The sequence below is a fragment of the Enoplosus armatus genome, chromosome 4, assembly GCF_043641665.1.
Source record: "Enoplosus armatus isolate fEnoArm2 chromosome 4, fEnoArm2.hap1, whole genome shotgun sequence".
Taxonomy (NCBI): Eukaryota; Metazoa; Chordata; class Actinopteri; order Centrarchiformes; family Enoplosidae; genus Enoplosus; species Enoplosus armatus.
The window spans coordinates 2,065,142-2,078,449 of record NC_092183.1 but is presented as its reverse complement, the minus strand read 5'-3'; the positions used below and the strand labels follow the sequence as shown (position 1 = coordinate 2,078,449).

The 13,308-nt window shown below is 41.5% G+C and overlaps 1 protein-coding gene across 2 annotated transcripts; it reads left to right on the top strand.

Moving 5' to 3' along the window:
- Window positions 1–6,216: 6,216 nt before the first annotated feature.
- Window positions 6,217–12,391, top strand: smarcb1a (SWI/SNF related BAF chromatin remodeling complex subunit B1a). Of its 2 annotated transcripts, XM_070903981.1 has the most exons (10): window positions 6,217–6,314; window positions 7,525–7,636; window positions 8,185–8,314; window positions 8,528–8,665; window positions 9,016–9,143; window positions 9,264–9,430; window positions 9,545–9,735; window positions 11,006–11,137; window positions 11,931–12,012; window positions 12,185–12,391. In XM_070903981.1, the coding sequence occupies exons 1-9, from the start codon at window positions 6,231–6,233 to the stop codon at window positions 11,968–11,970; spliced, it is 1,122 nt and encodes a 373-aa protein (XP_070760082.1). In that variant the 5' UTR covers window positions 6,217–6,230; the 3' UTR covers window positions 11,971–12,012; window positions 12,185–12,391. The 2 variants fall into 2 exon arrangements, with proteins under 2 accessions (XP_070760082.1, XP_070760081.1); XM_070903980.1 differs by having other exon boundaries at window positions 11,931–12,391.
- Window positions 12,392–13,308: the final 917 nt, after the last annotated feature.

Here is a 13,308-nt window from a genome sequence, read left to right as displayed (position 1 = left end):
TCTTTTTGTTCAAGCCTCTTGAGAGGATTTTTGCACCTTCGATAAAATATTTTTTGAAGTCCCTCGGCAGCCTTCATCCCTGTATTTTACTTTCCGGTCTTCATGCACGCCCCCTCCTTCACGGAGTGTACATAAACGAACAATACGAAGCCACAGCGGTTAAACACAGATGTGTGTAACAGCTGGGTGTTCGAATGTGTTTCTATTTCTTCAGGGAACTTTTGTTGTGAGTGTACCGCCGCCTTTACCGTCTCGCCCCGGGGTTCCTGATGTCGACAGTGTTTCTGGGACGGCAGCGCCGAACGTTTCGCTTTCGGACGCTGGGACTCGTCTCAGCATTTTAACACCAGCGGCGCTGACGTGGAACGAAGGATCTGAACTTCTGAACGCTGCCATGTTACAAAAAAAAAACCAACAAAAGGTCAAGTAGTCTGGAAATGAAGACATGGTGTCAAAATCCAGTGGGCGCAGCCATGAATCACATGCCACTGTTTTCTTTTTTTTTTTATTAACGAACGGTAACCACTACACCGCGAAGGATGCGGCAGTCCTTCGATCGCACTTGACTGGGACAGAAAACGTTCCTGAGAGAAGAACAAGTGAGCTGAAAACAACAAAAACAGTGTATATATCAATTAACACCAACTGTGCAGTATATTCTTTTGAAATGGACCATGAGATTTTGTTAATAGACTCGTCACGATATCAACACTTTTTTCATTTTGCTTTGTACATTGTTTTTGCATCTCTCTGCTCTGATATGGTGCTGCTAATTATCCTTCTGAAGATGTCGTTCGAGCTGCACTTCACTGCTTTCTCTTCTTCCTGACCGCCGGCCGCCATGTTGGAAGACGACCGAAACATCTCTTCTTACCTGCCGAGTGACACGTTTTAATGACGCGTTTGTTTGCTGTTTTCAGAAAATGATGTTTAATCTTTCAAACAGTCGACTGTACAGAAGCCCATTTCTGCCAGGAAAAGGGAAAAGAACAGATTAAAGAAAAATACTATGTACTCATAATTTTGAATTACCATAAAGAACACTAACGAATATTTAGTTTTATCATTTTCTCTGTTAATCGTTTGGGCGATGAAATGTCAGAATAAGTGAAAAGGGCCTGTTAAAGTAGAAAAAGTACAAAAAGTAATGTGAAAAATGACTTAATCGATTGCCAAAATCGTTGCTGATTAATTTCTGCAGCTTCCATACACCAGAGTGAAACCTCAAATTGATTATTATTATTATTGTGAGTACTTAATATAACTAAATCTGACCATAATAATTGCAAGTATACTCAATTCATTCAATATTTATCCATGAAAAAGCCTCTGAAACCTTTGATCTAAGACACTTAAAAATAGACATTTATGGAAAGAAATATCAGCTACATAAAATTAGCAACAAAAAGAAGATATTCTGTCAGATTCACAGGTTTCTCTCTGGTCAGTGAGGATCTGTATCATCTCACAAAAGAACAATATTCAAAATTTCCTGTAACAGCAAACTGATGTTTTGGTTGAACCCTGAAGAAGCGATGGACTCTGGTTTAGTGGCTCAGTTCTTCCAACATGGCGGACCATCCTTCACATCCATTAGTAACCACTTTCCAAATGTGCCATGACAGACTTGTGTGTTGCAGTCGCCCCCGAAGAGTCGCTCTGATTCATCCTGCAGGACGTTTTCTGCGGTTTGACGTGCCGGTGATGACAGCAGAGTCTTTCCTCTCTGGGCTCTCTCTGACACAAAGTGTTTTGATTATTTCCAGATCTGGCAAACTAGTCCAAAAAATTGTCAAAATACGGCAAAGCTCCTCAAATCAGGCCGTGAAATGTGGAGTTTTGAATGTGGCTGTGCGTAGGAGCCCCGATGAACGGCGGTGATGCTGCCAAACTGCACATGAAGGAACGAACTCTTCTCTCTCCTCTCTGTGCTGCCCACCATCTGTTTCTTTACAGGAAAAATCCAACCTAAAACATTTAGTCACTGTTTTAGAGAAGCAGTTTTTTGGTGATGTACTTTCCATTTTCGGGGACGGTATCTCTTTTATTCCCGGACGGTTGCGGCGGCTGGGTAGATTTATCAAGGAGGCTGGAGGCCTCTGCCCCTTCGTCCTCGGGGTGTTCTCAACTTGGCTTGCTTGCATTCGAGGTGGCGGTCGGACAGGCAGAGAGGTCCGGGGTCTTTGCTCCTTTTGTCAGATTCTTGGACAGGCCTCATCACAGCACATCAGGATCACATCAGGATCACATCAGGATCACAGCATCGCCTTCGCAATCTTAGAGGGAGAGCTACTGAGACTGGCCAGGCCTCTGATATTAGTGACGTGACGAATAGCAAACGTCCAGTGTCGCTGCTCAGACGCCTCCCTAAGGTTTATATCAGGAGGTCTGACACTATTTCTGATGGAAACACAATAAGAAATCATAAGAAGTTGTTTTCCATACAACTACAAATAGAGGTCAATTTTCCAACTCTCTGCACCAGCTAGCTAATGAAGCTAACTTTGGCGTCATGAGTTTGTCTTGCTGACTTGTTTAAAAACAAGAACCTGTAAAAGTGTCTTAAATATGCACTTACGCGACATACATATCATGCTTACTGACTGAGGCTAAAGCTAACAGGTTCGATCGACCCTCACGCGCTAATGATCCCTGTAAAAGACATGGAATTAAAGAAAAGGCATTTTCCTTCTATTGAAGGGTAGAGTCGTAGTATTATAAGTATGACAAGGACGATTTTCATATAATGCATATCTTGGTTTGGCTGCTTAGCTGATGGTGACATTGGACTGGGTTGCAGGAGTGTAAACTTTTCCAAATCCTATAAACAGCAGGACAGAGCAGCTAACGCTAGCCTAAGCTCCTGATAGCATCCAGGACCAGCTTCCACAGTGGGGGAAATACTACACAGTGGATGTGCTAGCCGTGGACAGGATTTAACCTAAAGTGTAATGACTTGCTCTTTGGCCCTGAAAGTAACACTCGGTTATTACTGTAGGTCGTACGCTAGTTAGCCAGACATGCTAACTAGCTTGCGGCTGATGTTAGAGCAGATAATCACACTGTTTAAAGCATTTCTTACACTTTTGCGTTTTTGGTTTTGGTTTTGCTGTTGTAGTGCTGTTGCATAGCATCCTGGGAAATGTAGGAAGCCAGTGATCAATGGAAAGTAGATTCACCAAAAACACTTCACGAGTACTGACTGAATATCAAAGGTTGGATCTTTCCTGAGTTGCTCATATCACCGCAAACAAAACACTAAATTCACCTGGATTGCACTGCGACCATGTATTGCCTTCTTTTGTTATTTTCATCTGCATGAAGTTCATAATTATCATTAAGATCAAATGAATGAAGAACCCCACCCCCCCCCCCCCCTCCATAAAAAAAAAGAAAATAGAAAACCCTGCGAAAGCAATATGGTGACGAGTGGCAGGAGGCACGTCGTCCGGCTGTCGTGGATGTTGTTCGTGCCACTGTGGCGTGAAATCCTTCGCTGTTGAACACTGTGACCTTTGACCCTTTCATTCTGCCCTCTGCCTGTTCTTCGGCGCCATGTCATGTCGAGCACTGTGAACTAAAAGAATAACGTCTTGCTCCCCCTTAATGGTGTCGTAGTGAACATCCGCCCTTCGCTCATCTTGTTGGCGAGCAGCGAAGGCAGCGGGCTTGACCCTACTTGTGCCAAAAATAACAAGGAAAGAGAGAAAAAGGTTGCTTTTAACAGATGAGTCCTCTGCCTTTTCACAGTGAAAAAAAAAATCTAGTTTGTATGTTTACTGTTGTTGCATTTTTCTGGAAAACAAAAAAAAAAGGGGTGAGAACACTGAAATAATTTGTCTGGACCCATTTCCCTGTGGAGAATTAGACTGTCGTCCAAGAAACTTGAAGCAAAGACGTTTGTCAGGAGCTGCAGATGAAGCTGTTATAGAAACCACACTTTCATGAATTTAGCGTCCTTTTTTTTCATGTTTTAATGTCTTTCAGGATCAAACAGCTGCCAAATGTGCAAATATTCGAAACTGGAGCGTCTCAGCCGTTGAAACCAGCAGTTATTAACCATAAACCAGGTTTTTATTCCAACCAAACTCTTCTATCAAGGAAACAAAGACTCACTTTATTAACGACGTTTCAGATCCAGAACGTCTTTAATAAAGTGAGTCCGCAGTGTCATGAGTTTTTGATCCTATGACTGTATTTCCTCTCACTGGTGCTCAACATTCTACACCAGACCAGAAGATATTTTTCTGTCTTTTTGGCCGAGTTTCATGATAACCACTTTAAAACCTCTAAATCTGTGGTGAAAACCCGACAGAGCAGAGTTTAAAGACATTTGCTGTCAGTGATATATCAGAGTTCCTCCTCCATTCTTTCATAGCAACTTGTTTGCGACAGGACCTTCAATGCACCGCAGTGTCTGTATTATGGATTAGATTTGTCAACAACTCCCATGTGTTCGTTCATCTCTGACTTCACTGGTTCCTACTGAAGAGGGAAATCTTTTAAAAACAGCTCACAAATAATTAGGTTCATTTGAAAAAGAAAAAGTAATTTCCTGAAACAGCTGTTCACTTTTCCAGACATACCTTGAACGCAGCATCACCTCCTCCTCTTTGGTGTTTGGTTGGAATAAAAACTTTCATACTATCAGGCCTTTCATTAAAATGTCTGTTCCCTGCTCCAGTCATTCCTTGTTTTCCCGGTCGAACACAGTTTCTGCAGCAGCTCCGTCTCGACTTTAACTGTGTTTGTGTTCTCTGAGAGCGTAAACATTGTGCACATGAGTGGAACTTTAAATGAATTTGACCCGGCGAGCGTTTTATGTGCTGATGTTGGACTGGTCTGTGTGTCGTCGTAGCCCGTGTTGACAATGACGTACCTTTTGTGATTTGACCTGATTCTGTGCGAGTTTGAACAAAAAGGCTGCGTTTACAAGAAAAAAATACTAAAAACTGGAAACCAGCTGGCGTGGTGTGTGTGTTTTAATTTTAATTTTTTGTTTTGTTTTGTTCCCCTGAACTGTGCTCGGGTGCCATTTTCCATTTTAACAAAAGGATTTCAGAACTTTTTCTAACTGCAGTCTCTTCTTTGTTTTACTTTTCCTACTTTTCCCAAGAACACAAAACCGATGTAGAATACAAAACTGTCCTTGATTATGTCTTTGTTTATTTATTGATTTGTATATAGAGATTTTGTTTTGCATTGTACATTCTCTCCTTTCTTGGTTATAGATTAATATATTCATGTATATACGAATAAACATTAAGTTTATAAAAGTAAAGAGACTCCTTTGTTTTTATTATCGTCTCCTTTGTGTAAACATTAAGGAACTGAGATGGGAATCAACAACTGAAGTAAATTGTACAGTCGCATGAAACTGGATTTGAATCTTGGGCTGAATCTTCTATTTAACATACGCACAGAGAGCTTAAATAATAAAGGATCTTTTGTAATTAATGTGGATGTTATACTATAATCCTACACTGATCGTCAAAGATCATAATCAGACTTTGCAAGCATTATAATGTAATAATATCTGTAATATGCAAAGTGCTAAAAGTTAAGATGAAACTTTATTTCTCTAGAAGGAATTTGATGGTCAAAATGTTCAATATACACAGTGAAATAAATGCACACAAATATTAAAGCTAAAATAAAATCTCCACACATAATAGAATATAATAAAAGTCTTGTCTTTTGGTCTTTGTTGGTCTGTAGTATTTATACATCCCTATAGAAATACAGGATAAGGTGGATTCTGTATGATTCCAGACTGACTGGCAGGTGGATTCTTACCTAACCCTAACCCTCTTACAGGCAAATTGAACCAAATTGTCCTAAAAAACAGAGTAAATTATTATAATCTTTATTACATTACATACTTTTGGACAAAAAACTGCACATGAAATAAATTAATTTTATATTATACATTAAAAACAGATTTAGTTAAAATTAATTTTGTTGAAATGAACTTAAACATAATTATTTTACAATAGATGGGGATTTTATAATTTGATTTAAATAAAGAGTAACAAAGTTATATATTAGAAATGTATAGATAAAGACTTTTACTTTGATAGATAGGTTTGTTAGTCAGATTGATATGTTTATCATTGATTATTAATTAATTTGTCGATTGACACAATAGTGTAACGTCATCTCTCAGCGACAGGACGCTATTGTCATTCGCGCCTGCGCAGTAGCACAAAGCTTTGTTATTTCATTGAAGTATGGCGCTTAGCAAGACGTTTGGACAAAAACCGGTCAAATTTCAGCTCGAGGAGGATGGAGACTTTTACATGATCGGATCGGAGGTTAGTATTTCATCTCCTTAACAAACGGTTACTTTAATGATATACTTATTTGGCAGCGATGTATCGTTTAACCTGGCAGCCGGTCCGCTAGCAGCTAGCTAGCTGGCTAACGATGCTAGCAGAGAGGGAAGACGGCGCACGAAGACTCATTCATTTATTTTGGGTTTATTGTTAATTTAACTGAGAATATCCGCTAGGATTAAACATAGTCATTTATATACTGATGTAACGCAATGAAGTTTAATCTGAAACGTTCGTCCTTCTCCAGAGGTTCATCCGGTTTACTTCGTCTGAGTTAACGATAGCTAACGTTAAACACTTAGCTAGCTAACGGTGTTTATCCTGCGCTAAACAAACCAAAGCTGCTTTATTCATCCTTATGTAACTTAGAAAACTAGCATACACCGTAATACAATTGTAAGAAGAAAAAATAACACTATCTATTCTCCAGTATTTTGTTACGTGACTATGGTCCCTCTCATGCTATTATATTATATATATGTTAGCTGTAACAGTACTTTAACGTTATCAGACTCTTAGCCGCCCCGTAGTAGTTTATGTAGTTCTAACGTATAGCTAGGGTCATAGAATGATAGCTGTGATGGCAGAAACTGAATATAGGTACACAAAAATCACACCTGTTAAAATGTGTGACCTTATTTAAATCCTACACATGCGCCATGTTTAGTAACAGCTATCAAATAAAGTAAGTAATAAAAGGTTTGAAATTCTAATGTGATGGGTCACAGAATTTTGATTAACTCTACAAAACATGTATCCTAAAATCTACATGCTGTGTGGTAGGGTTGGACAGTAAACCACCAACAACTACAACCACAACCAATGCCATTTAACCTGAAGTTCAATCAACAATAAGTCCAGTCCACAGATCCAATCTGTACAATCTGTAGGTGATCATACTGGAGTTAAATAGTCCAGAAGAACATAAAATGTAAGGCACTGAAGGCAATTTGTCCAACCAACAATCCAAACACCAAATATATTCAGTTTACTATCATTCCAAGAAGAATAAGAAAACCAGAAAATACTCACGTTTGCCAAACTGGAATCCACAAAAAATGACTTATGATGATTTATTGATTATCACCAAAAATCTTGGTTTAGCCAAAGTGATCTGCCGTCATGTTTCTTGATTCTCTCTTTGTGTCTCTGTTTGTGTGTGTGTGTGTGTGTGTGTGTGTGTGTTCAGGTGGGAAACTACCTCCGTATGTTTAGAGGCTCCCTGTATAAAAGATACCCGTCATTATGGAGAAAACTGGCATCAGTAGAAGAACGCAAGAAAATAGTGGAGTCGTCACACGGTCAGTAGAGTGCAGTCCTGACACGTCTACAGCTGGGAGGAGGGATCTTCGTCACTATCTGTTTCCCCTAATATGAAGGAACTGATTACGGTTGTTGAATAGAACAAATCAAGAAACAGCTGTCAATTAAAATAAAAATAATAATTTATAGTTATTGTTTTGAAAATATTCACCCTGGAACAGTTAAACGAGTTGGTCGGTTTATGTAGAAATATATCCTCCACAAATTTCAAAGAAATTTTACACAGTAAACTACAGTTCAAATGGTCAGTAATAATCAGTTTTCCAGTCACATTTTTGAATTATGGAGTGTAAAGAATGTAATGATCATCTGTTCATCAATATGCAATAAGTGCTGATGTACTAATGAACTCTAAAAATGATGTAAGCATGTCATGTAAAACTACACGCTGGTGATTAAATGCAGTTATTTAGCTTCAGAGGTTGACAACATCTCATTTCGGGTTGTGATGAGGATACACAGTTTGACACAGAGATGATCAGTCCCACATTCATGGTTACTGTGTTGATTTGTTCTTGTCGTCCAGATCACGGCTACACTCAGCTGGCCACCAGTGTGACGCTGCTGAAGGCTTCGGAGGTCGAGGAGATCCTCGAAGGAAACGATGAGAAGTATAAAGCTGTCTCCATCAGCACCGAGCCCCCCGCCTACCTCAGGTACCTCCACTACAGTCTCGATCTGAAGGTTTATAGACGTAGACTTTAGGATGTCTGCAGCTGGTGAAAAAGGTCTGAAAGGCTCCTCTTCAGCTCAGTGTGACTCTGGTTGTCGATTAAGACACAATTGAAACCTAAAATGATTAACTTTAGTGCATGACCATCTCATTATGTATGATTGTCACATATCCATGTGTCTTTGTCTGTCACCAGGGAACAGAAGGCCAAGAGGAACAGTCAGTGGGTTCCCACGCTGCCCAACAGCTCTCACCACCTGGATGCGGTGCCCTGCTCCACCACCATCAACCGCAGCCGACTGGGCCGAGACAAGAAGAGGACCTTCCCACTGTGGTGAGAAGAGGAACCTACGTGGGGGCTTTGTCCAAAATCTTTTGTTCACCCATTCACTAATCCCAGTATCACAAACACTCAACAGTTAACTCGACAGTGAGCGATAAATCCAGATTTCAGGCACATGAGCCATCATCATTTTGCGTTAATAGTGAAGCCTAACTGTGATCTATCAAAGGGGAAGAATTGCACCGTGACGTTATTCACAAAAAGTACTTTCTCATCGGGTTTTGGGAGTTTTAGATTTACAGTAGTTACAGTATTTACAGCACATTGACCTACAGCGAGTGCAGCGTATAACTTTAGCTGCTGTCAGTAAGTTTGTGCCCGGTGTGTTTTTTCTTGCCCAGCTTTGACGACCACGATCCAGCCGTTATCCATGAGAACGCCACTCAGTCTGAAGTTCTGGTTCCAATCCGTCTGGACATGGAGATCGAGGGGCAGAAGCTCAGAGACGCTTTCACCTGGAATATGAACGGTAACGTTTTCCTCTTGGCTCAGAAAACTACGGTATCAAAGCAAAGGCTTCGTGGCCTTGAAGAGAGAATTATAATATCCGTATTGGAAAATTTCACCATCTTCTTTTTGAAATTTCCAGAGAAGCTGATGACGCCTGAGATGTTTGCTGAGATCCTTTGCGACGACCTGGACCTCAACCCGCTGGCCTTCGTCCCCGCCATCGCCTCCGCCATCCGACAGCAGATCGAGTCTTATCCGACAGACAGCATCCTGGAGGACCAGGCGGACCAGAGGGTCATCATCAAGGTGACGCTCGACACTGCCAGTAGCTCACACTGAGTATCTTTTAAACTTGTAGTGCAGACGAGTGACTTATCAGCCGTCTCTTTCCCCCGTTGACTAAATGTTTTTGTGTTCCAGTTGAACATCCATGTTGGGAACATCTCTCTGGTGGACCAGTTTGAGTGGGACATGTCTGAGAGGGAGAACTCTCCGGAGAAGTTTGCCCTGAAGCTCTGCTCTGAGCTCGGCCTGGGCGGCGAGTTTGTCACCACCATCGCCTACAGCATCCGCGGTCAGCTGAGCTGGCACCAGAGGACGTACGCCTTCAGGTACAGTCTCACAAACACAGAGCAAAGTGTGGGATTGAAAGTGTGTTTGCTTACATTTTTCATCCTGGCTGCCTTTTTATTGTGTGGACGGTATCCGGTACCAGATCCAGTCTCACTCAACGGTAGAGTTTCAAGACTTACCAGTAAAGATAATATACAAGCAGTAGTCTGTGTTTAGGTTGACGTATGCTTTCTTTACCTGAAAGAGTCTGTAGCCAAGTTTGCAACCAAACATAGAGGAAATTTTGACTGAATTTCCAGAAAACTGGCAAAGGAAAATGTGAATAAATGCACGTTTTCATCCACTGTGAATATTAGGCGTTGTGTGGAAAACACAATGTTAGTTTCATGTGTTAATGTGAGGAAGGCTACAGTCTTCCTCATCGCTCCACATAGATCTGATGTTTTCGTCTACACAAGTCTGAAAAGGGAATTGGATAATTTTCTGGATTTGAACATCTTTTGGGAGTTGCAGAAACAAACAGTGTGGAAATCTCTGTCCTGTTACATCTCTGTTGTTGTATATGTTGTTGCCATGGCGATATGACTGTGACCTTTGACCTCTCCCCTGTGGGCGTCTTGAAGCGTGTTGTTCCATTTCAGTTTCTGACTGTAGACCAGCAGATCTCTCCTTCCTGTCGTGTCTTCATAAGCTGAGCGAGGTTACGTCGAGGTCTTTGTTTGGCGTTTGCTGCTCTGATGGCTCCTCTGTGGGTGAAATGTAGCCGACAGTCAGCTGTCTCACTTTGAGTTTCTCAGGATGTGAAGTAATGAAATATTTCAAAACCCAGACAGCAGATCTCTGTCACAGTTGGACATCTGGGGAGGAAGAAATATTTTATTTATTTTCCTGACCGTGAATCACTGGATGTTTGCAAAGATTGAACAGAGCTGAACTTGCTGTTGGCTTCAGTGGTGTAAAGAATCTCTGTGAATGTTCATGTATTCATCGAAGGTGTCTTCGCTTCTCACGCTTGTTTTCACGTCTTTCAGTTATTTTTTCCTTTGAGTCGCAGTGTTTCCTAAAATATCAGCCAAGTCAGGATTTTGGTTTCCTCATGATGCTGTCAAAAATGTGATAAATGTTTAAGTTACATGTCATAATATTTAGTTATTGTAACAGAAACAATGTCAGGTGTCCCGTCTTTGAAGCTCCGGGGGAAGAAGTGACTCCATCCGATCTGAGTGTCATGAATCACAGCTGAACCTTCAGCTGATCAGCGGTCGCAGTGAAGTCGAGCTGAAGTGTTTCTTGTCTTGTGTTCTGCAGCGAGAACCCTCTGCCCACGGTGGAGATAGCCATTAGAAACACAGGTGATGCTGACCAGTGGTGCCCCCTGCTGGAGACCCTGACAGACGCAGAGATGGAGAAGAAGATCAGAGATCAGGACAGAAACACGAGGTGAGTGTCGGCTGGATGTTCGACAGACTTCAAGGTGACGTCGTTGAACAAAGTTTGTCCAAAACCCACAAATATTTGGTGAAGAAGAAGGAAACCAGAAAACAAACACATTTGAGAGGCTGGAGACAGAATTTTGGCATTTTGTCTTTACAAAAAGGACTCCAAGTGATTAATCAGTGATTGATTAATCGACTAATCGTTGCAGGTCTGGTCACTATTCTACTAAAAATTAATTACACGGTTCTTTCCAGTAAACATTCCACGAAATTATTAGGAAATTACGGGCCTCCAATATAAAGCATTATTAATTATTAATTAGGTCGATCGACAGAAACTGAACACTAAACATTTTGACCAAACGTTCTCTGCTTCCTGTGTATCACTGCACTCTGACTGTCTTTGGCTTTTGGACAGTTGAGCAGACAAAACGAGTCATTTTAAGAAGTGCTGAAATGATTAGTTGATTGAATTAGATTAATTGCAAATAATGTTGATCATTGATGAATTGTCGTGAATTAAATTAAAACAATTAATGGTTCCAGCTTCTCAGATGCAGCCTTTATATCCTTCTGAAGACGTCACTTACACCTCCGCAACATTTTGAGAAGCATTTATTACAATTATCTGGCATTTTATAGACTAATGATGAATTGATTGATTTAGAAAGATGATCAACAGATTAATCAATGATGAAAGTTAGTGTTTTTGTGATGTGGGAACTTGTAGTTTTGAAGTGTTTCAGCCATTGTTGTGTTTTTCTGTGTTGACTCTGCTCCCTCTGCTCACTCCTCAGGCGAATGCGGCGGCTGGCGAACACGGCGCCTGCGTGGTAGACGGAGCAGCTGTAGACGGAGCAGCTTCAGCGCCCCCTGCAGGTACGGTGTTCGTCTGATTTGACGCTGTCGCGGTTCGCAACATCGCCAACAAAGATGTCCCTCCATCGCGTGCTGGATGTCTCTTCCTGCCCGGCGGGTTCTCAGTCAGCCGCTCACCGCGTTATTTTTAATTTTTATCATTAATGTTAATATTTTGTTCTGTTTGGCAAAGCCCCCGTTAGAAAACGTCCCTCCCTTGTGTTTCCTGTACGACCCTCAGCGTGGAGAAGCTGCTCTCTCACTTTGACCACTGACTCTCTTTACCTGACCAGAGGGAGAAAAAACCACACAGCCAGTCTCAGATAATATATTGTTATGTTGTATTTGTTGTCTTTTTGTACATTTTAATAATTCTTACAAAATAAAAAAAAAAAAGTGAAAGAGCTTGAGTTGCCGTCTGGTTATATTGTGCATCATTTAAACAAGAGTTCAGACTGATGCAGGAGTTCACAGTGTTGAACATCTTCTGCATGAAGTAGATTCAAATATCTTGTATATTTTGTACAGATATTCATGTTCCCCAGAGGATGAATCGCGCTGTCTCCTCTAGCGCCACCATGAGGTCAAAACGATTTCCCTATTTTTGCTAAAAGGCACCGCTGTGCTGAAGTAAGCCGGTCAGAGCTGCTAGCATGGCTGTTTCTACATACGCCATCTAGATGATCACACGTCTGTCTCAGACAGGAAGCTCCAGCTGCCGAGTGTAAATGACAGCCAAACATGTTTGTAGAACAGTTTGAATTTCAATATTAGTCAGCAACATTGCACTTAGATATTTAGCCTTAGTGTTCATCCGTAGATCTCACTGTAAATGTTCCTTTAAACACTTTCACACGAGGCTGTTGGCCTTGAAACCTGCGTCAGTCTAACCCCCAGCTGTGACTGATGTGTTTTAAGGGATGATGAAGTACGTGTTTTGTTGTCGGGGTCCCACAGAGACTTGTTTGCGTGTTGTTGTGCTAAGCAATTTCCATTTTGTCCCCAGTGTTTGACCCACAAAGGCAGCGGGTGAAAGTGCAGAGTGTGCAGACGGGGCTGTTGGGATTTCGGGCCGTCGGCACTTCTGTGAACCAGCAGCAGCGACACAACAGCAGGGACGGGAGTGACGGCTCAGTGCTGCCTAAGCAACCAACAAATACCAAGTTCACTTATCTGCTCGTGTTAGCAGGAGGGAAGCTGTGGTCAGACATTACAGACTCCTACAGTCGGAGTGGGCCCGGATGGTCGTGCTTGTTGCTGTTGTAGGTGAACAGCTTTGTAAACAGGTTAACTGAATCTTTTCGCCAGGTTTTGGAC

Bases quoted from the DNA above. Each gene is read 5' to 3' on its own strand.
- smarcb1a (XM_070903981.1), top strand. From the start codon at position 6,231: ATGGCGCTTAGCAAGACGTTTGGACAAAAACCGGTCAAATTTCAGCTC. The intron at 9,431-9,544 runs GTGACGCTCGAC...TTTGTGTTCCAG, and splicing joins ACCAGAGGGTCATCATCAAG to TTGAACATCCATGTTGGGAA. The intron at 9,736-11,005 runs GTACAGTCTCAC...TGTGTTCTGCAG, and splicing joins CAGAGGACGTACGCCTTCAG to CGAGAACCCTCTGCCCACGG.